Here is a 24,120-nt window from a genome sequence, read left to right on the forward strand (position 1 = left end):
GAAGCGAGTCACTATTATGGATAGTACTGACTTTTGCAGATGCACTGTCTCCCTGCCCCGCCCCATCTATCCTTTAACGCAAGCCTTCATGGATGAGCAAAGATAGAATTCGGGAGAAATATCGACGACTTAGGCAACTCTAGCCGACGCTCACGAACACTGCATTTCAATTTCATTTTCATTGCTGATGCTGCCGCCATTTCTCGGAATGCATACGTGTCTGCTGCCTAATTTCCTTCCAACCCCCGTCATTTTCATCCAGCGATATTTTATTTTTCTTTCCCTGCGCCCGCTCCTTTTGTTCAGCCGGAACACCCACCGCCACGAGCTGGTTCGAACGCGATTCCTCCAAAGGAACGCTTTGGTGAAAAAAAAAGGAAAAAGAACGAAATAAAATAAGGAGAAGCACTGACGAAAGAGACAAGAAGAGAATGGTAATTTCAGTCTTATCGCATCAACGAGCACGAGAACGAGTCTTTGTATTTAGGTAAAGTCTTACTGTTTTAATGTCTTAAGACTTTGCTGTAATTCCGCTTTCTTCCAAAGTAGCCGATACAATCGACGCATAATTTTCCTTTCCTCTCTTTTTCGGGCACAAAAAAAAAAATGCGAGTCCCCTTACATCGCTCATCCATATCTGCCCTTGGAGATGCTACAGCAAAACATTAGTAAAGCCTTGTAAACTGGGTCGGTTATTTATTTGCAAGCGGCTAGTTGTAGCGAGGGATACATCGCGCGTTCACTGAAAGCTAGACAGCCATACTTTGGCGAGTTCTAGTGATTTGCTTCGTCTGAACCATTCTATGCGGCCATCTGCTTGTGTTGACATTGTAGCGCCTCATGAATCGATTTGGCACGTTCTTTGCTGATGGAATAGAAAGCAACGCAAATCATCGAAGACGTATAGATACTAGAGCGTTTTCCGAGAACATTCTTGCACGTGCATATAATCAGTTTGCCTAACACTGCAATGGACCTTGCTAAGCTGAGGTCTCATTACCAGGTTTTTGCGGTGCGGTCTGAGATATAGGCTGAAAGTGGCACACGCGTTCATCTATGATGAGCTCCATTCGCTTGCCTATAGTCACAAATACTATTCTTGTTGTTTTTTCGCTGGTTTAATTTTTCGCTAAGTCGTTAACTATTATATGGAAGTCACCCTTTTTTCTGAGTGACAAATAAAAACTTGGAGGACGCTTGAGCTTCGCCTTCAAGTGTAGAACTGGGACAGCGTAATCGGACCCTGTTCCCGTCGCCTTCTAAAGCGCTAGCCTGGCTTCGCTTGTCGAATGGTGCTTGTCGGAGAAATCTGTGGTGTGTGCACAAACGCTCCTCTTGCACATAACGGTGGATTCACGGGAAGGGCCATCAGAAGCGTTTGCCTATTTCATGAAAAAAGGACTAAGCAACGGATGTCTACGACTCGACTCTACTTGAGCTACAGGCAATACGTGACACTAGTGAGGAGCGTCCTGTTTCTCGGACGTCGCATAACTTATACATATGCATGAACGAAGGAAGGGGAATTTTAAGGGCTCGTTTTTCTTTTCTAGACACAATATTAATTAGAACTGACAGACAAGAAAGCCAAGGAAAGTGTAGGGTATGTTATTTGTAGTAATTATGATGTAAATGTGAAGAGAGCAAAGTGGACGAAAAGATAACTTGCTGCCGGCAGGGACCAGATAAAGTGGACGGGGGATGACAGGATAAAGTGGACGGGGGGATGACCGCGGCCGTAGCTCAGTGGTAGAGCATCGGACGCGTTATTCGAAGGTCGCAGGTTCGATCCCTTTCAGCGGCAAGTTATCTTTTCGTCCACTTTAGCTTCTTCACATTTATATCCTAATTACTACAAATAACATCCCCTATACATTCCTTGGCATTATTCTCTGTTAGTTCACATTAACATTGTGTCTAACAAAGAAAAAAACGAGCCCTTAAAAGTCATCTTCTTTCCTTCAAACATATCTGAAAGACTTGCAAAACATAGAAATGCGTTTTTCTGACGAAGGGAACGCCACCGGCTTCGCTGTTTCATCGGTGTCTGCGAAGCGGAGCTGGTTCAACTTTTTCTTTACTTTGATTATTTTCTGTTTTTCGAGCGCAGCTCTAAAAGAAAAAGAAACGGCACCGCTCAGAAAAAAACAAAAGCGACGCCACTCAACGCAGCTTCCACGTTGAGCGGCGTCGCCGTTGGCGTCTGTGGCGTCACCGATAGAGCGAACGAAGACGAAAGTGACCGAACACAGTGACTGTCGATATTGCGACCGACTGGCCTCTATAACCTGGCTTTCTTCCTCCATCACTCGCGCTGGCCCCTCGGTCGGAGCTCGCGCGCATGCAGGGCTGGCACGTGCACTGCGGCTGGCTTGTAGCGTAGCGCGGAAACAAACGAGGACAAAGAAGTGCAGGACGAACACAGCGGCTCGCTTCGCTTGTCGTAACGGGGCTGTCGGCGTTTCGCTTGGTTCGCGACGCCTTCAGTGCACAGAGTGGTGTGCGTAGCGCTCCAGCGCTAGCAGTTTCTGCGCCAATATGTAACGAATATTACATTGCTACAACTGCGGACAGCCAAAACTTCAAACACAGTTGGCGTTGCCCCAACACGAAACTGCGCTCAGAATTCGCATTAGGCAGTATCGAAATCGTCGGTGAATTTTTTATTCATCTCCATTTATATACATTGTTGTTATTTTATAATACTGTACGTTTATTGTTTGCTTTTGCCGCCTATTTACTGCTAAAAGCAAAATATTTTTTTTTTGTAATGGCGGCTTTTTTACATTAAGGCTTAGCGGGTGGAGAAGCACCCTTTACAGGAAGCGTAATCCCAGTTCGTCTATTTGGAGGCAACCCCTCCCAACAAGGCATTTGGCAGAACCAGAGAAGAGGCGATAAGCGCACCCTGCCCCCGCCCCTATCGTTCATGTTGCGCTGGATCCACCGCTGGACAAAGGTCCGTCACCAAAGTTGCAAGACAACGAGCCCTTCATGAGGGCGCGCTTTCACGGGGCATCCTCACCATTATCACATAGTGTGATCAGGATAGCTGTCGTAAAATATGTGAGAGCAAGGCTGAGAGAGGGAGGACGCTCAAAAAATTTTATTCTGACGTTTTATGCCCCAGAACTGCGATATTATATTATCAGGCAAGCCGTAATTTTGACCATCTGTGGTTCTTCAACGTGCACCCAAATCTAAGTGCACGAGCATTCTTACATATCACCCCCACAGAAACGAAGGTGCTGTGACTGGAATCGAACCCACGATTCGAACTTAGAGGCGCAACACCATCACCACAAAGTTTCAGCGGCGAGGGCATTCAGGTAAAGGCGGCGTTGGGCGACGTCGACAAAGCGAGAAAGCTTACCCCAGTTCCACCCAGTAGGAAAACTGCAGAGACAGCGCAGCTGCGGTTATCCTCTGTTTCCCTTGTGATTCTCTGTGACGTTTTGTGAGTTTGTGTGGGTGTCTGTGATTACGTTATTCGCAGAGTATAGATGCGCGGAAAAGGACGGGTGGCAGTCCCTACTACAGTGACTGTAGGCCCTATTCCCGCTAGAGCCGCCTCTTCCCCGTTTCACTGTGCGCTTCGTCCGCGACCGAGGCAGTTATGCCATCTATGTGTGTATCTGGGAACCGGAGCATGATTACCCTGGACGCTCATCTGTCGTCTGGCCCAGCCCTAGGAGAGCTCCGCTGTTAGAAGTAGGTCGCGTGTCATGCCGTTACAGTGAGTGGAGAGCAATTTGAATTTGTTGTATAGACGTGGTCTCACAGATATGACAACATGCAGATTTGCGCGGCCCGACTTGATGCTCACAGTGGTCTCGCCCCTGTCAAAGCGCCGACACCAACAGTCAGCAGTCTGTTCGCCGACAGTCATGTTGCTAGAATCTTCGTAACACAGAAACATTGACAGAGTCCTATCTCCACGCCGACGCGCCTGGCGGGCAGATGCTGACGCTGATTTCTACGGGTGTTGCTTGCTTTTGCGACTTCTGCCTTCAAGGGTCCTTCTGAAGGAAACCATGTATAAATGAGTTCCGCGCATATCGTTTCCGGCGTCAAGCCTCTGACGTAAATCGCTGTTCCGAAAGTACAGGGTATCACACCCTGGTATCCTTATATAATTAAACAACTTGGCAGCAGTTTGGGGCATATTAATTAACATTTTAGGCATATTTTTGAGCAATCTATTGATTCGTGCTTTCTGTTTTAATAAAAATGAGATTCATGGTGAATTTCTGTAGGGGGAGCTTTCGTAGCGAGCGAAGCACTTAAGGCAGGGAGGCATAGTAGTACACATGCATTATTCATTACATTGCCGTCTGAGCGGACAGTGAACATTAGTCAGCGCTAATATTAGTCTAGTAAATGCGGTACGCCTCACGGAAATTATTTTCTTTTTTTCTGAGTTAAAGTAATAGTCTAGTAGATACCTTACCTTCAGTATAGTTCTATATATGATAGTTTGTATGGGCAAGTTTACATCACTAGAGAATAGTTTACCAGTTATTATTATTATTATTATTATTATTATTATTATTATTATTATTATTATTATTATTATTATTATTATTATTATTATTATTATTATTATTATTATTATTATTATTATTATTATTATTATTATTACACACGCCTGTACATCAAGAACCAGTAAAGTCGTACTAGAAGAGGTGGTACAAAATAGCAATAAAGAGGTCATAACAATTCCGGCGGCATTTGTATACAAAATAACACTTATCTGAAGAAAGAAAGAAAAAGCCGCAGTGACCTTTTCTCAAGGACTGCTACACAACGCGCACGGGTAGAAGGAGGGAAACACGTGGAAACACTTTGGGGCGTAAGTTTGCGCGGCGAACGGGCTTCAATACGCAAACTTTGCTCGCAGTGATTCAGTAAAGTGCCGGGTTATGGTAATCCGATACAGCAAAAATGGAGTTCAGAAATGGAGCAGTGCCGCGAAAATGCGATCAACGCAAAGGGAAATAAGGTACGGGTGAAACATAAAAAAGCCAGAGAAAAGTAAACCATTATGGTGTTTACGGCTGCGGTTGTCCTTCAAATGGGGACATTCTCTATATAGCAGTGGCAAAATTTAGTAAAAAAAAAGAAGTAAAGCAAACCGCACGAGGAAACTCAAAAAGAAAAAGGAAAGTGAAACGAGCTAACCGCCGCCGTCAGCAGACGTGCTCTCTACCCCCGGAATAATGGCATTGGCAGAGAGACGCCCTCGAAGGACGCCATATTCAGTTCAGCCCTTATTGCTTAGTTTTAGCAAATATTCGAAGCAAAAAAGAGCTAAGGCTTTCATTTCAGCCGGGGATAACGGCAGGCACACCTTACCTAATGTCTCCTACAGTAACGAGAGAGCACGTCTGCTGCGGGGCGAATCGAAACAATAAAACTAAACAGCGGGGCTGTCGTAGGTCGAAACTGAAACATTAGGCTTCCGCGCTACTATCGTAATCACCGTGCAATACGCGGTACAAGATCTCAATAACAGCGAAATACCCCATAGCGGCGCAAGTAAACGCACTGGGCTAATTTTGCGGCCACGCCTCGTTCTGTGCGACGCAAGCGCAAAATTGTGGTGCCATAAGTGTGCCATCGTGTACCAACCGCCATGCCAGTTGAGCACACGAGGCAGCGTTTATTCTTTGAAAATGTTCGGCCACACAAGCCGCTGAAAACGAAGCGGTAAAGAGACGAGCGGAAGCAAACATTCTCAATTATATCCGGATCTAGCGCCACTCTGTGGCTTTGCGTGCCTGTTGCCCGCTTTAATTTATGACAGGCCATCAGAGCGGAATGGGCCGCATCGTATAGCTGGCGCTCTTATCGTATACATACACAGGGCCTCGTCGCCACGCTTCAAAGAGCTACGCCTGGATACAAAAAATGGGGTCGTTGCCGCACCGTGCAGTTCCGTCGTTTGGTCCGTGATGGCGCAGTTTTGTTCGGATCTAAAGGAACGAATAACAGGCGCCTTTGAATGGGAAAGGAAATGGAAAATACGGCAAGATTTGAGTAGGAAGTCATATCCGCTAAGATGCTAAGCGCTCTGCTACACTATCCAATAGCGCTAAGAAAAGCCAGAGTCAGGCTCAACCATCAACATGCGGATAAAAATATTTATTTATTTATTTATTTATTTATTTATTTATTTATTTATTTATTTAGGACGGTAGCCAACACATTGTTTGAGCTTGTGCGGGCAGATTTGTACCATCGAATGTGTTTTATATACAAGTAGCTTTAACCGGTTCTTCTCTAGTGCTTTTTTTAGGAAGGTTAGCAGCATGCGTGCAATGCGTACCTGAAATGTGCGAATCTAACCGACTGTTAATTATCGTGAATTTCATGAAAAGCTTGTTTAATGTATGTATTAGAGTCAGTGTCCGAATATGTGGTACTGACGCCACCATTAAGGGTATCTTCGATAACCCAAGAGCTCACTCACACCAACGACTATTAGAGGTCTCGTGACCAAGCTGACCATGAATGTCCTGGTACACAGAAGTCGCATAGCGACCGTCAGCAGAAAATAGCTCTTCGTCAAAAAAAAAACGCGACTGTTTTGGTTCACTGCTCAATGGGGCAGTCGCGCGATTGCACGATCAAGCGACGAGGGACCGATTCAAAATAGTCGCTTTTTTCGACCGCATTTGCGACTATTAGTGAGAAATCTCCTTGCGACTTGGGACTACCGGTACATTTGCGACAAACTTAGTCACGCGATTTCTGATGATTCTTAGTCACGCGATGAGCCCTAAGTCTTGAGAACGGACACTCCGCACAATGTGGGAAACGTGTGCATACTCGTACTTAAAGTCGAATAGTATTTACACAAACAGACATGCACTACACATGATCACAGTTCAAGCTCTCGCCACATTTTTCTATTTCTCTTACAAAATGACCGTCCCTCATGAATCAGGAACTACGCCGATCGATGGAAGGACACTAAAGACTCCCACTGGACCACTGGCTTTCGAGGAAGATGAACCCCTTTCTTCTGGTCAAGCACATATGTATCGAAGAGCAGGCACTCACTGGACCACGCAGGGGAAATGCAGAGTTGACGCTTGAGGAGCGCCAGAACCAACCTTGCGGAATGGTGGGGCAGAGTGCGGTGGCCAGTCACACTTCCACCTCGTAGCGTCCACACCCTCAGCAACTTAGTAGATGGCGATGTCTTCCAGAATGACGACATCTGCTTATCTTGGGTGGCGGCAGCTCCCATATTGCCCTTCCCATGTCAGGAAATAGTTACAAAAAAGGCTGCAAATTTGAGCCCCGTTACGAATATAAGCAGCTGGTGCCGCTTGGCCGAGAACACAATCACAACAGACTTAGGAATAGGCTAATTATATCACGAGTGATGCAAAAATCATCATCACGTGTTGACGTCACCACATGACAGTGTCATGACGTCACAAATCGCCAAAATTAGTGACGTCAGTATGACGTCACCAAATGGCATCGCCGCTTGGTCAAATATGGGCCGATCACGGTGGCAGCGCAAAGCCACGTTAGGTGCAGAAAACCTTCGGAGCGGGGCATCAATACATCGAGTGAGAAGAAAAAGAAGATGGCTTTCGCCTTCGAGTCCTCTTAGGTAAATGCATATGGGGACCCTGTGAGTTTTTTTTTCTCAATTTAAGCGTGAGGTATGCAATAGATGGCTGCGGATTAATTTGAACGAGGGGTTATTCAGTTTATTTATCGTGCACCAATATTGAAGAACACGGGCGCTTTAGCACTCCTACCCTATATGAATACCAGCGCCGCCCTCATTAACTATCAGAAGTATGTGGTTCAATCACAGGAAAATATCGATTCCGCTTTATATTCTCCCTAAAACTGGGATTGGACGTGCAGCGGTTTTTCATTACGGCGCATTATTGCTCTGTCCCCTCTATCCTGCCCTATAAGAGGACACGATTGCCAGTGATGCTTTCTGTGAATCGTATTTTGTGCGTGTCACCGAAAATGATATCAAAACTATGCATCAATACATTCGTTTCTAAATTACTTAAATTTAGCCCTTAGCGGACTGAAGTGCTAAGTTCACATGATACGCAAGCCCACTGAAGCTGCGGGCGTGAAACGCATCGAGGAGCAGCACCGGAGGGCTGATCCGGCATATCAACAGTTGGCACAGTGTTCTGGCTGGGTGTACAGCTAACTATTATGCGCAAAGGTAATGAATGCTACATTTGGTTCGTTCCAGCACTTTCGGATGTTACACTTCTCACTTCTGCGGTAATATAGGCCCCTACCTAAAGACATTTTGTTTAACGCTATATTGCTTTAGCTAACGTTCAAGCGCTCCTCACTCCCATAGTGACAGGTGAGATAAAGTAAGCAGCACTTGTGGCGATGGCTAATCTCGAAATGTGTTTACGTAGTCATATGAATGTGGGCATTTTTTGACTGAACCTTCTATCTATTCGTACGATTGGTATCCTTACCTACTCCAAAGGCGCTAAACTCTATTGTGGCTCGTTGCCCAAAGCTTACCGCAAAGCCGCTCACTCAGGAAGCAAAGCAGTAATTGCTATGCAGGCAACGACGTTTGGTCTCTCGAACACAAAGTTGTGTGAACAAAACGTTTGTCTGCTCGACCGCCTTGTAATCCTGCCATGTCTGCGACAAGGCAGCGAAATTGCGAATAGTAGAGGTTGCCAAACTATTTTTGCTGTGCTCCAAGTGCATTATGCTTTGAAAATTACGCTCATCTCGGTTTCGTTACAACAGAGCGATGCGGACAGTGAATGGTCATATATGACACATAGCGGCTTAGCGTCTGCACGCGCGATGACAAACAGTTCCAACGCGACAATGACGTAAGCCCTAGTAACGACCAATCATGATAGTTGGCATGTTGTTCAAAGGGACGATTTTAAGCGTTTATAGTTCGAAGTGACATAGTACGAAGTGAGCAGTTGTAGGGACAAAGTATTGGTCAGAAGTGAGGGGAAAAAACGTCATCTTTGTACAAGAAGAATTGCATTCGGAGGGTCAAGTCAAAGGCACATCTTTCTGCGGCAGAGAAGGGAGTGACATGATCACATAAGCAATTTTGAGCAGGAACACCGGAAGTGCATAAGAAACTACAAAGCTTTTACACCGGTTGATGGGCGAGCTTCTTACTTTTAGTCCTTATCCGTTTCGTAGTATAGAAGTTATCAAGATCTGGTGCACTGCTGACGGAATCTTTGACGTGCGTCGTGACCCCTCGTGTTCACTTGTGTCTTCGGAGATCTTGTATATTTTCTCCATGAGATACCCAGCGCCATGCCAAGAATACAGACTTCAAGCTCGGTAACTGACTTCTGCAGACGTGAGTGACAAACTGTGGTGTCGATATCCATTCTCGGATGAAGCTCCACTCTTGGTTCTCTCCTTTCCTTCTTTACATCAACTCTTTCCCCCAGTGCATGGTAGCAAACTGGGCGTGCGTTTGTTTGACCTCCATGATTTTCCTTTTCCTCATCTCTCTCTCTCCACAATGTGCTATTTTTAAAGTCTGCAATAGCATTCAGTACAGTATCTACAGTATCACCCCTGTGAAAGAGAGCACTTCTGAGATCAGAGCTTCTACGACAGCTTGCTTACATCTAGTGACGTTGCACCTGGGCGATTCGAAAGAAGAAAGAAACAGACTATGTGCATCATCTGTTGCTCGACTGTCCGAAGTACGACACGCATAGACAGCGACTCGAACAAGAACTTCACACGCTGGACTCTGAGCGAACGTTTTCCTTAGCGAAAATACTAGGCCCATGGCCGACTAGGATAAACCGTAAAGCAATGAAAGTGTTCCAGCGTTTTTTTGAAGACACTAATATTTGCGATAGCTACTGAGTTCTTGAACTTGTACGACTATATATATATATATATATATATATATATATATATATATTATTTATTCTGTCATCTTAACAACTATGTGGAAAGGGGTAGCCGTTACCAAGCAATGGTGACAACAAGTCCTTCATTTATTTTCTATTTCAATAAAAAAAAAACAGACTATGTTTTTAGACTTGGCCTTTGTCCCCTTCAGCTCTGTTGTGCTGGGCTCGCCTGCGCTCCAGTTACTGCGAGTACACTCCACGCCGACGAGAGGCCATGCGCCTATGTGCCTTGCCCTCCACAGTGGACAAGCAGCCGTTTTGCTGACCGCGGGAAAGTTTGGCCTCTCGGTCGCTCGCTCAACACTCCTCTCTCCTCATATCAACGCTGCGAAGCTATATCGCTCTGTGTGTGCTTTTCGGAGCCTCTTCAGTCCCGCAGATGGCTCCGAACGAACGTATACAAAAATACATTATGTCTGCCCTCCCGGCATTAACAAAAAGAAACAGATTTTTTTTTTATCAGCGCGGAAGAGGGAGTACATAGCTCACTCGCCTCCGTCAGCGAACGCCCCACTCCATAGTTAAATTGTTACTGGCCAACGAGGCCTTCCAGTTCGTAGGGAAAGAGCTCGCCTGCAGAGGCACTGTTGCCTTGCCAGAGTGGCACTCTGGCAAGGCAACATGCCCGCAGATGCGCGCAAGCCGCAAACGCGGGATAATGCCGACATTACAACTACAAGCAGATCGTGATGAAAGGGAAGGTCGTACCGACTTCACGTTTTTCGCATACGCATCACGTCTAGTATCTCATACTCGCAAATATTTTACCGGCGGAATGGGAGATGCGACTGGTGCCGTGCGCGCTGCAGAAACAGTGAGCAGCACTTTTTTCGTGTCATCATGAAATCATTATAGAAAAGTATTGCCCTGAGATGCACTCCGGCAGATGTTTGGGCGAATGAAATTGACTCAAAACCATGCTCCCAACTAGGGCTGCAGAAATAGCATCTTTTCCTCTGCTCGCCCTCTCGTCCTCTATGGCAATAAAAAATTTTACACCCCTTATGCTTCTAATCATTCATGATCATATCAGTGTGGAGGCGTATAGTAGAGGTAGAACACTAATGAGCACGCCTTCTGCTACGTCTGCCCTCCTGATAGGAGCAAGTGTGAGATAGAATATCTAACGCATGAGGAAACATAAAAAAGTCACATCAGTAATGCATCAATTGGTAGTCACTGCATCAAAGGTTAATAAAAAGTATGCATTAATAATAGTGAAGGTTTACGCTAGGGGTAGGGGGATGATGGCCGTAAATATCAGTAAACAGAATAAGCATGTTAACAAGCCGTTGTGAAAAAAAGAAAGAACGCTTGCACACAGAAACAAGGTCACGTGGGTACATTAATAGTATGAAATTGCACACATGTCTCGTGAAGGAAAGACATTTAAAGTGGAAACATCATAGAAAAGACATCATAGAAAAGACAAATAAGTGGTATACGTCAAGCTTTGAACTAGTAAGCGGCACATGTATCTAATATTTTAACATCTTATCGCCGTAGTTTGTGCGCGTTCTAGGCACTCTGTAGAGTTCACGCACCCTGCGTTAAAGTACATACACAGCCTAGCTTATCCCAAGCAATTCTGTAAGAAATGAATTGTGTTTATTATTTCCAGTTTTCAGCGCTTATTTAACATTGAAAGTTAATTTACTGGTAATAGGCTCAGAGCCTTAAATATATATATATATATATATATATATATATATATATATATATATATATATATATATATATATATATATATATATATATATATATATATATATATATATATATATATTTTGGTGCGCCATATACAGCATCAACGACGTTGCGAAGGGCTTTCTTTTGAAGTTTATGTAGTGTCCGAGTGTCGGTTTCTGTTGTGCCCAAGGCTACGTAACAATAGGATAATTTAGACAAAACCAAAGACATGAAAATTAACAACTTTACATTCTCAGACTGAACTTTGCGGCATTTGCACTAAATCTATAAAGTTCATGGAAGTCTTTTTTTTTCTCTTATATTGTAACTACCCAATCGGTACCCGTCATGTTATATTCAGTAATGAGGCCAGACCTTCCAGCTTTGCGTGATACATGCATAGTCGATTACCCTTATCTTAAACTGGTTGGTTTATGCAGTGTCTTATGCTGCGGGTGAAATAATACTGTTTCTGTATTTGCAGCCTTTAAGTTTAATGAGTTGTCAAAACTTCAAGCGTGAAATTGATTTAAAACTACGTTGCCTTTTTCTATGAGGTTAGAAGGATCGCGCCCTATTATGAAAATATTTATAGCGCCCGCGTGTACAGTAATCTCAACGCGATGGCGTTAAAGAACCCGTGTCTCAGAAGTTCTGGTGTCGGCGACGGCAGCGTTGTCCGTGAGCGAGAAATTGCGACGGATACGAATAATAAAAATCACGGGTTCGAGCCGGAATCAAGCTCAGGCATTCTCAGTGGCAGTCCGGTGTTCTACTATAGAGCCACACCAGTGCTTCGATCTGCTTCGGACGAGAACCGGCGACTCGTGCCTAGAACTGAGACATATTCTGGGCCCATGGCAAAGCAGCACTTGTGCGTTGCGCGCCACGAAAGCGCTGCTGATTTTCTTGCGGGCCACGATCCTGAACCAAACTTTGTAAACAGTGTAGTGTGTGTGTGTGTGTGTGTGTGTGTGTGTGTGTGTGTGTGTGTGTGTGTGTGTGTGTGTGTGTGTGTGTGTGTGTGTGTGTGTGTGTGTGTGTGTGTGTGTGTGGGTATGTGTGTGTGTGTGTGTGTGTGTGTGTGTGGTTATCAGTGTATATATCATAATCATCACCCAGCACCTGGAGTAGCATGTCAGGCTGATAGCCAGGCTAACATCTCCAGCTTTTCATTAAAAGATACCTCTCTTTCTCTCTGTCGACCTGCTTCGGAAAAATACCCTATACAGGCGTCGTGTAGTGCGGGGGGTCGCGTTAACACATGTGGTACTGCGTGGCAGAAGGGTAGAGTCGCGCCAGGCGGTCACACCATATGAATTGCTCAACGAGTGGGTAGTTGAAAGGCCCACAATTTACAAAGCCCTCAGTCATAATTGATCATCTTCACCAGCCACAGCATCAACAATGTGTGCAGCTGCGTAGGTGCGCGCACTGCCCTAACGACGTGTAGTGGGCACTTTGCAACTGTACTTGCAGTAGGCATTCTAGCAGAGTTTAAAACTTGGAGGACGCTTGAGCTTCGCCTTCAAGGGTACGACGCGACAGCGTAATCGGACCCTGTTCGCATCGCCTTCTCAATCGCTAGCCTGACTTCGCTTCTCGGTGGACACCTAAACTATGCCGCAAGGAAAGGGACGTCTGTGCGCCTGTAAATTTATTTATTTATTTATTCCTCACATGCCCCAGCATGGGGTTTTACATGAGGGATGGGCTGTTACTTAGTGATAATGATTGAATGGAAGACTTGAAGGCCTGTGGGTCGGAGTGGAGCACAGCGACTGCGGGTTGGGCGTTCCAGTCCCTTGCAGTCTTCCCAAAGAAGACTGCAACAGGTGCGCAGCAGTATGTGCCGGTGGTGGGTGCACTGCTTTGGTATGGTTCGTGCGGCAGGACGGACGATGAGCAGGCAATATTAATGAAGTGCTAAGAGAGGAATGATAAAGCCTATGAAAAGGCACAGCGTAAATCTTAGGCGTCTTATTTCCGGGTGACCAAGAAGTGCTTCGGATTTTAGTTTTGTAACGCTAGTGTGAAATGAGTTATCTGAATAGATGTAGCGAGCTGGCGGTTTTGTACTGCTTCAAGTGCTTTAGAAAGGTTAGATTGATGTTGGTTTCAAGCAGAGCATGCGTGTTCCTACTTGGGTCGAACGTGCGTTAGATAAGCTAGTAGTTTAACGGATGGGGGAGCAAGACGCAAGTGCCTTCGAAAGTATCCTAATGTGCGATTAATTTCGTTAATGATGCTTGTGATGTGAAAGGAGCAGGAAAGATCGCTGGAGATAGTGACGCCGAGGTACTTGCATGTATTGACAGAAGAAATCTCAGTGTTGCACAGGACGTACTGCGGTGGAGGGAGATTCTTTCTGTGGGTAAAAGAAACTAGCAGTTTGGCCCTTTCAAGTTATATGATAGAATTCCTACTGCAACTACAGTTGCGAAGTGCCCGCTACGACATAATTCTTCCTTTTGTGAGTTGGCGAGACACCCACTACGCGTCCGTAAGGCAACAAGCGCTCTTGCGCAGCTGCGCGCGTTGTTGATGGCGATAATTAATTATGCCTCTGCGCCTTGTAATTTGTGGTCCTTTAAACCAACCACTCGTTGCGCAATTCACATGTTTTGACGTCTGGTGTGATTCTACGCTTCTGCCACACAATATTACATGTGTTTATGGCACTGCTCGCACTACATAACGTTCACATCGTGTTTTTTTTTAATTTTTTTCAATGCAACTTCCAGCACGGGCGTGGCACTGTGGTAGAACACCTGCTTGCCACGCAGCAATCCTGGTTTCAATTCCCACTCGCAACGAAGATTTTTTATTATTTCTTTATTTGCACGTATCTCGAATTTTCGCTCACGGAGAACGCTGATTTTTCGCTCACAGCCAACGACACCGAAACCGGAATTTCTCCGAAGCAAGCTCTTTAACGCTATCGCGTTAAAACGGCCAGTGTTACGCGCACAGACGCCCATTCCCTTGTGGCACGGTTGCGGTGTTCACCGAGAAACGAAGCGTGGCAAACAAATGAGAAGGCGATGCGAACGGATCCCGACTACGCTATAGATCGCGTTCTACTCTTGAAGGCGATGCTCAAGCGTCCTCCAAGTTTCTTGTGTTAGCGTCTAGGTTTACTAGATCATTCCCATCTATTTCGAAGAGTAATGGACCCTGGAGCGCACCTTCATGAATTTCACTGACTGACAGATACAAAGCCATTAGCAGTGACTTGCTGTCAACCACGATGAAAATAAGATACGGGATGTGTTAGGAAAGTACCTCTCAAGCCATATGAGGTCATTTTCCTGGTAATCAAATGGAGGTAACTGTCTTTCTTTCTTTGCGCTGCGCAACAACATTCGGGATGCTGATATTGATGAAGCAGCGCACACAAAGACACAATCGCGCACGCATAAAAAAGACGCAGGTACAAGCTCTGGACTGCAACTGATGGATGCGTGCTGCCTTCTAAAGGAGACGAACTGTCTGACGTGGCGGGTGCGCATGTAACGGCGTCGTCCCTTTTAAATGCGAAGAATTTCTTAGCGAACTTCTGCGACTTTGAGCTTATCTATCTATCTAGCCGCCTACGACTCCGTGCTCTCCTAGCCTATACGGCTTTGTGCTCTCCTAGTTAATAGGATGTATACCAAAATTGGTATGGCATACCATGACTGTATGACGAACATAAAAGGACAGGCCTTAGCATGAAAATCATGACATGCATGACATGAGTGGCATGATTTACATGCCACGGTCTGGGTGCTCTTGCGGGCGTTTCGTTAACTAGATATATACCAAAATTGATATAGCTTGACAGGAGTTTATGGCGAACATAAGTGACAGGTCCTAACGTGCAAATCATGACACACATGTCATGTACAGCATGACTAACATGCCACGCTCATGGTGCGCTCGCGGCCGTTTCGCTGGATTGATATACACCAAAACTAGTACTAAGCGTCGTGACTGTATGACGAACATAAATGACAGGTCCTAACATGCAAATCATGACATGCATGTCATGTACGGCATAATTTACATGACACTATCTGGGTGCGCTTCCGGCTGTTTTGTTAACTCGATATCGCATGACATGAGTGTATATATATATATATATATATATATATATATATATATATATATATATATATATATATATATATATATATATATATATATATATATATATATATGGGATCTGCCGGGTTTTTTTTCGTACGCAGGCGAACGGTCGGACGAGAAGCCGCACAAGCGCAACACCGTGCGCATGGCCCTCCGCTGCGTGCAGTACGCGGACGCGGCGGCCGATGCGTTGGCTGTGCGGCCGCCCTCAGCCAGCGTGCGTAAGACGTTCGTATTCTGCCCCGGCCGCTTGGACCTGCAGGCGTCGCTGGACCGTGAAACTTACCACCAGGGAGACGTGAGTGCTACCCAAGCCTCCGCACGGAGGGTGCTAGCCTCCGGCGGTGACGTCACAGAGGCGACGTTGTTTCTGACAGTTATATATGCAGACTTTTTCTGCCACCTCTGCTGGAAATATTAACAGTTTCTGCACGCCAGTTTTACATGCCAGCACAGTTTGTGTTGTGTATCTAAATAAATAAAATAGCGTATGGTGGTTTTTCTAACACCGCTACCGCCAAACAATTCGCCGACTGGCACATGGCCGTGTCGTTCATCAAAACACGTACAGTTCCTTTAATTTTCGACTTCTGCACAAGTGAGCGCCTTGACATGGTGCAAGGCAGTCACTCAACGCGAGCGAACGCGAAGACTGTTTCGGAGCACACAGAGGGGCGAACGAAAATCTAGCTCTCACAAAATTTTCGAAAGCCCATTCCACCCGAGCATTGTGCCTGATTTGAAATGAGAACGTACTACCGTGCCGTTAGGGTGACCACTTTCGCTATCGCACCTCCCTGGTGCGCTGCGTGTGTGAATATACTATCTCGCTTAGCACGCGCTCAATTACTTCTTCAGTCTGGCTGTTGCAGTACAATAACGACATGGAAGGAAAGGTGGGAGAAATTTAATAATGTAGTCAACGTTTCCACGGTTGTTTTACAGCGTCATACGCGCCTATGCTGCTGTCTCACACCGCCCCCGCAGTAATAATGATTGCTGGAGTTTTACGTCCCAAAACCATGATATGAATATAAGGGACGCCGTAGTGGAGGGCTCCGGAAATTTAGATCTACGTACACGGGCCTCTAGCATTTTGCCTCCATCTAAATGCGGCAGGGATTCGATTCCGCGACCTTCGGGTCAGCAGTTGAGCACCATAACCACTAGACCACCGTGAAGGGTGCCCCCTCAGTAATTTTTGACTGCCTGTAGTGCTGTGGTTCGCATTATGCGTGACGCTAGCACTAAAATGAATGCTGCTGCACTCGCAGATCATAGAGTGGTCGAGTGAGCATGCAACCAGAATATTTGACATTATGCTTCAACCGAAGCTGTCCTCAATTTCTGTTATCTTATCGCTCGGTCTAGGTGTAAAACACGACCATGGCGATTCACTCAAGCAGAATGTAAAAAATAAAAAATCTGTAATAATAAAAAAATTCAAATGGAGCGTAATGATTTGCTTCTAAGCTCAAGGACGCGGGTTTACTCCCGGCCGAGGCTTCCGCGTTGGAGTAAATGCAAAAACACCCCTGTACTTTTATTAAGGTGCACGTTAAAGAACCACAGGTAGTCGAAATTAATTTGGAGTCCACCACTACTGCGTATCTTACAATCATATTGTGATTTTGCCACGTAAACTTCTAGAATTTCATTTAATCTCCTGTGTGGAAAATTTCTAAACATGCGGACCTGTCCAAAACACACAAGAGTTTTCCAACAGTAATGAAAACTTCCAAATTCTTCTGCTGCATTGGTGGTGCCTTGAGAACCCTTGCGAGAGTCCTCCTCCAGCCGCCGACTTTCATTGCTACACTGTGATGACGAGATTTGGCTAGACCTCTCTGTTGTCAAGCGATTGTTTTCGTTGTTTTCTGGCCTGCTCCGCTTTCTCTATTACTCAGATCGACCGAGGTTGTACGCTGAACTCCTGTAGAATCTCCTCGGAGCCTTTGTGGTGTTTGTTGAAACACGATAGGGCTTGGCTATTGAAGTGAGCAGTTGCGCAATGCGTGCAAGCATGATAACCAGACCTTACTGTTGAGGGACTCAGCCACACTTTGAGAAGTGTCCTGAGTACAGCGAGTCAACACCTTTTTGCTTATCAGCCTCTCGTGTAGCCTCTCGTGTAGCCTCTCGTGCAGCTCTCGCTCGAGCACAAGCGAAAAGTGGAGAGTGAACCGCTGCTGACTCAGCCTGGGCTTGTGGTCGTTTGATCACTAGGAAAACTAACCATGGGAGAAGTATAGGTAGATTATTAATGGAAAGATGAAGATATTACAGCTATTATGCCTACAATGGGGCTATTTTCTTTAAAGTGCCTTTGTTGGAGATACGCCTTGATTTTTACGCGTGAAAGTAGAATGGTGACGCATAATTTCACGGTTGAAATAAATTATTGACGAAAAGTACGATTCTAAATTTGCAACTTCCCTTAGAGAATGTAAATAGCAAGGAATTGGGCGGACACGGATGCAATATCCTTCTTCCCATTCATGGTGGCTGATGACGTCTTGTGTTCTCACAGGTGGTGCGCATTCATGTCACCATGAACAACGGTTCCTCCAAGACGGTGCAACGTCTTAAAGTGGCCGTCCTGCAGCACGTGCACGTTTGCATGTTCACGCACGGCCGATTCAAGAACCTGATCGGCAGCGCGGACACGGGTCCCGGACGCACCGTGCCGCCAGGCACCACCGTGTCGCGCGACTTCGAGGTGCGCCTTCAGAGCTGCGAGAAGTTCCCCGTGGCGCTGGCCGTGGAGAGCGAGTTCCACGAGGACGATGCGAACACGTACAACCTTTCGTCGACCACAGTGCTGCTGAACCCGCGCGAGAAGAACCCGTACGGGGTCAATGTTAGCTACGAGGTCAAGGTCAAGGCCATCCTGAGTTGTATCGACCGGCCTCTCGTGGTTCGCCTGCCATTCCGAATCATGCTCCCACGGCCTCCGCAACACGGCGCGAACCGCACGCCGCTCCCCTCGACACTCCAGCCCGACGACTCTGTGGACTCTGTCGCCGACTGCGTCGCCGAGGACATTGCCAAGCTGACCGTCGACAGCCGAGCCGAGGCCAACACCTAGCGACAGTGCGTGCACTCGGAACCACCCGGAGACCATCCACTCTTCACCTCAATGACCCGTGTTGGTTTCGGCTCGTCAGTGCGGCGTGGCTTTGTTTGCTCTTTGCGGGTCAACCAGGTGGATGTAGTCGGTGTCAGCTTGATCGCGCGGAGAAGGCGATGCCTGTGGCGTGATGTTCATTTTGCGTGGGTGCGGCCATCCCAAAAGCGCTTAGTTTCAGGACTATGCTCGCAGAGTACTTTCAGTCGGCGCGCTCAGGAACACGGTGAAGTCATTAATCTCCTTCCGGTCCAATCCGTAGTCGACACTGCAGTGACGGTTAAACTAAGATTTCTGCAAGTTACATTTTATTTATATGTGAAGTCACTGCTTTTGGGAGTTCTTTCCACTTCACTCTATTGGACGTCCACTGCATTCTCAGCTTGCCGGCGCTGGAGTTTTATAGGATATTTTCATGCTGCTTTATCTTAGCCAGAGTTATTTTGCTTTCTCTAATAGCCAACTGAATACAGAAAACAACTTATTAAAAGTCCTTTACCCGACCGCAACGTGTCCTATGTACGTAGTTATTACAGATTTCAATCTCCTTTCTATGGACCACGAGCTTCACAAAATTTTCATTGTGTATATACAGTAAAAGAGAAGTGTATGCGGCAATGCAAGCACTATAGAAAATGATCAACTGTAGGAATGGTGGCGTACTGTCTATAATTCTTGGTGCGGGACATACTAATTTTATTGGTTGCAAAGAATTGTTGTAAGGTAATGCTGCTCATAAACAATTCGCGCTGAGCCACCAGGCACTGAATTCACATCGTTTTTCATTCGCAAGTGCTCTTTGCCAGTGGCCTTCGTTAATGATATGTCCGACATCAAGATTGGCGCAAATTTTGTCTTACGAGCAATTCTATCCTAATACGTCTGTTGCGAATACGGGCTCAGGTGGGTCAAAAATGATGCGGACAACATGCTATTCCTGACCACGACATTTCAAGTGCCCCATAAGCTGCGTAGTTGTAGAAACATCAGGGCTGTAATACTTTCAGGGACTGCGCACAGCAGAACTGCACAGCATCACATCAAGTGAGGAACTCGGTGCCCCGCAGGTCCAGTAGATAGTGCGGCATCAAGTACGTCAATGATACATATTCGAGTATTTCCTTTTTTATTATTATTAAAAAATTCACGCCTGCTACATACAAATATGAAATATGTACTCACGTGAGAGTGCTATAGTTTCGAACCTTCCCTTCTTTGGAATATTTGCTGCCTCGGTATCTCTAACGAGCCCGCTGCTCAACCCATCGGACTAGCGTGGTGCGTGGAAAAATTCGGTAAATTTTCCAGACATCGTTAGCATATGGCGCGTACATATACACACGCGACGAATGAAGGAATGGTGTAAAGTAATGTGTATTGCATGACAGCCACTCCGCAAAACGCGATCAAAGCAAGACAAAGCAATAAAGCAACACGCACCGAAGAGCCGCAGTGCAGCGGGGTGTCCTAATAACGCACGCAGCAGTGAAGACGTGCTGCGTGTCTTGTATAGCTCGTGTTTAGCGGCCGCCCACCCATGCAATCACGCTTCGGACGCTCAAGCTGGCACCGCTCGCGAAACCTTTATGGGCAAGCTCAGGGCGATTGGCGAGTGGACTCTGAAGTGTGCTGCAGGGGCGTCTTGCCACCGGCGCCGCGCCGGCTTGTACAAATGAATGCTGCCACCGCGTTTGCTTCGCGTGATACGCGGAATATTTTATGGCTGTGCACCACAAGAAGCTACAGTCACTAAACGGCCACAAATCGATCAGAAACTGGTAAATTGCTGTATAATTTTCTCGTGTGATTTTTTTTTTTTTTTTTTGCTAATGGCCAGTAATGTCACGGGCGCTATGTCGTGCAAATGGTACTGTGAATGTCGCTTTTGTCGTTCGACAGTTCGTCGCAGTGCGTATGCTCGTTCAGATTATTTTTCTTATGATATTTTGAAGAAGCCAGAAGTGATCAAAGATTCGTGATCGCAAAGTGATCGCGAAGGTTGGTTGGTGCGGAGCTAGTCAGAAAAAAAAACATGGTGTTGCCATACCTGGCCAACCTTAATTGACGTTTTGCATTGTCGAGTCGCGAGTCAAACCATTAATTCTTTATACTTACGACTAGCTAGAAGTGTGGTATTGAAGCGCGAAAGACCCGCAACAGTACAAAACAGCCACATTCAATATCTGAGCGAAATGTTAAAACCAAACAATCAAAATACACGAAACTTTATTTTTAGTTCGCCAAGGCCTTACTCTGTGGCGTTACTCTATGGAGGAACGTTCACTCTACGTGAGGATTATTCACCTGCGTTGGAAATCTCCTTGTGTGACGCATTACATTGTGCTTGTATTTAAGAAAAAGAAATGGCAAGTGCTGTGGTTCTCTCCAACCTCAACTCTTCTATCGCCACTTCCCGTAAACGTGAACGTAAAACAAAAAAAAAAAATTATATAATTCGTATGCCTTGGAACAACGTACACGTTCGTAAGCGATGATTATGTGTGGCGTGTGTAAAGTCCATCGCATGCGCGCGAACGATTTCAAACATGTTCGCTGCGTAACTGATTGAACAAAGATGTTTCCGTTTGTGTGGTTGTGTGTGTGTGTGGGGGGGGGGGGGGGGTGACACGAAGGTGATGTTATTTACATATTAATCTTCCAGCAAAAGATTAATATATAAGATTAAGGTTAAGATTCGTCAGAGGACGTGCACCTTTTAGCAGCTATATACCTAATGGACAGTGAGTGGCTGCCAGTGCTGCAGCTTTCAACTCGCCGATTGTTCACGAGATTCCCGTGCATCGTGGCACTGCGGAGCGTGATGTGAAAGTCCCGCGCTGTTTTTACGCTTTATCTAGAGTAAAAAAGGTGAGGGTTTCGCGAACCGCGGCTGCCCTGCATTTCTTCTTCCTCTTCCTTCGCTTCCCTTTTGTCGCGTCGACGCTGGTTTTGTCTTGCGCCCTATGGCGCGAGCCTTAACGGATGTAGGAAGATGTGTGCAAAAGTTACTCGAGCGATATCTGGAAGAAAGTAAAGAGTAATAATAAAGATAATAATATAAAATACAATCCGCACCGCACGGTCCTGCAGTGCCGAGAAATATGTGAACTACGATATTGCCAGGCTGTCTGTCCTATATAAGATTTACAGAGTAAGTGCCGGACGCCTCGCACATGGGGTTTCAACTGGAAGCGTGTCAGTTTTTTTTTTTCATATGCTCAAATATTTATGCTGAAAGAAATTTTTTTTTTCTGAGCAGTGCATGTTATAGATGCTTTCGTCAACAACGTGTGCCCACGAATCGGATAACTCGCAGTGTAGATCTTATATAGTTCTGCATGAATGTCTGACTACACTACTATACATTACTCTGGTCAACCTCTGTGACTACATTATTCCGGTCAAGCTATTGGCCGGAGAACTTCAAATTATTTACTAGTCACTTTCATTTTATTCGTTTTATTTACTAGTCAGTTTTCGTTTTGTCGTGCAAAAATTCGCTGCATTGAGCCTGTTGCTGCAGCTTGCCTCTTTGTCACAGCATGTGACCGAAAAATAGTGTGACTGGTGACGTAATGGTGATGTTGAGAACAGCAAAATGTTTACGTAGTTCTGCTGCACCAAGCTAGTGCACTCTGTATTAAGAAACGGTCACATTGATAAGAAAGCAAAAGTCATTCCTTAGACGCTCTTGAGAATTTCTAACCGACGAAACAACTTCCGCATTGTTGTCAACCTCTCCGAGTTTCAAACACATTTATCACAAAATTCAGGTCCTTTAATACGATCGTCAAAGGAAGTGAACACGGTAGGTGGAGGCCTCGTCACCTGTGGGAGCTGGGGAATCCCACAGCAACACTGTCCGCTCATCTGGCGTCTGCAACTCAAAACAATTCGTAGACCGCCTCTACCAGCTGTAAAACAAAAAGAAAAATCACAAAAACTGGGAAGGAGGAGTGTGAGAAAATTTGCCTGTTATAAAATATATTTCCCAAATGTCTTCATAACGTTACGTATGATTTTCACGGGATCAAATAATAGTTTTGTAACCTTTCTAACTCGCATACTGAACTTATGTACATCAAATCATAGATGCAGTTTCCGTACTAGACAATCACATATATGGCCACCGCTTCCCTCTCCCTACTGCGGCGGTATTGGCATGGCGCAAATGTGGCGCACGCGTTGTCTTTTTTGTGTCCTTTTAGTTGATCGGCGGTGGGCTTCCAACCATATGGAGTAGCAGCCCCAGACTAGGAGCTGAAATCTGTCCACCCCTCGAACGTTGTGAATCGGGTTGTGATCTCTGAGGAAACGACATCCACTGCCTCGGTGTCGCCATTTGGGCGCGCGACTCGTCTTCGTATGACCAACTCCGCAATGTCGCGATGGCGGTGACCGTATTACATGACGCGTGAAAGCGCTTAAATACCCGGCGCTACACTTTCACTCCCCGTGTGACGATGAACAGTGCAAAAAAAGAAGTGCATATTGTAACGTTCGCAACGAATACACCTTCATGATCAAGGCGACATTGTGACTTTTCCCGGCACGTGAAACGGACACACCGCTGCCATTCTGAGTGCTACAGCTGACATCTGGGTGACATCAGCTATGCGTCTCTGACACAACAGAGACGACGAGCAAATAGCAGACAGGAAGAAGCACGCTTACATGCTTTATTTTATTTTATTTTCCTACGTCTGGCGCTCCTAAATTCCAATATGGGCCATTATGCTTTATTCCAAATTCCCGAATGTTGGTAAAACCTTGGCATTGGCGCAGCCAGGGGTGAGCGATGGGGGTTCGAACCCCCTTCCCTCCAACCAGAAACTTCTAAATGTTTCATGTGTACATATACACGCACACATACAAACACACGCACTAATATACATAAAGAGTGGTTGACTCGCCCCCTCCTGAAAAAAATTCCTGGCTACGCCACGGAACCCTGGTGTCAGCATATTGCCACCAGGTGCACTAAATGGAATACGAACGGGGCGTGCGGACGTGGTTCCGTTTTATAAGGACCAAAGACGGCTCGGTATATTTTTTTTAGCCGCACCCCCCACTATGCTGCAGCGCGCCCAGTGGTGGTGCATGCATTCGAACGCTCACCCGCGGAATACACGTGCGTGAAGCGCGACCCGAAAGTTTAAAGAAATGTGTAGCTTAATTATTTCTTCGAGCTTTCTCACGCAGCTGCCGTCATAAAGCGGCACAGAGAAGGCGTCGAATAAC

At 45.9% G+C, this 24,120-nt stretch overlaps 1 protein-coding gene across 1 annotated transcript in view; it reads left to right on the plus strand.

The window, feature by feature from the left end:
- LOC119379906 (phosrestin-2) overlaps nucleotides 1–24,114 on the plus strand; it is a 226,556-nt gene extending 202,442 nt beyond the window's left edge. The window contains exons 5-6 of the mRNA XM_049412120.1: nucleotides 15,854–16,050; nucleotides 18,283–24,114. Coding sequence (XP_049268077.1) covers nucleotides 15,854–16,050; nucleotides 18,283–18,840 — 755 coding nt within the window. The 3' untranslated portion in view covers nucleotides 18,841–24,114. The remainder of the gene's footprint in view (nucleotides 1–15,853; nucleotides 16,051–18,282) is intronic.
- The last annotated feature ends 6 nt before the right edge of the window (nucleotides 24,115–24,120 follow it).

Source organism: Rhipicephalus sanguineus, chromosome 1, assembly GCF_013339695.2.
Source record: "Rhipicephalus sanguineus isolate Rsan-2018 chromosome 1, BIME_Rsan_1.4, whole genome shotgun sequence".
Lineage (NCBI taxonomy): Eukaryota > Metazoa > Arthropoda > Arachnida > Ixodida > Ixodidae > Rhipicephalus > Rhipicephalus sanguineus.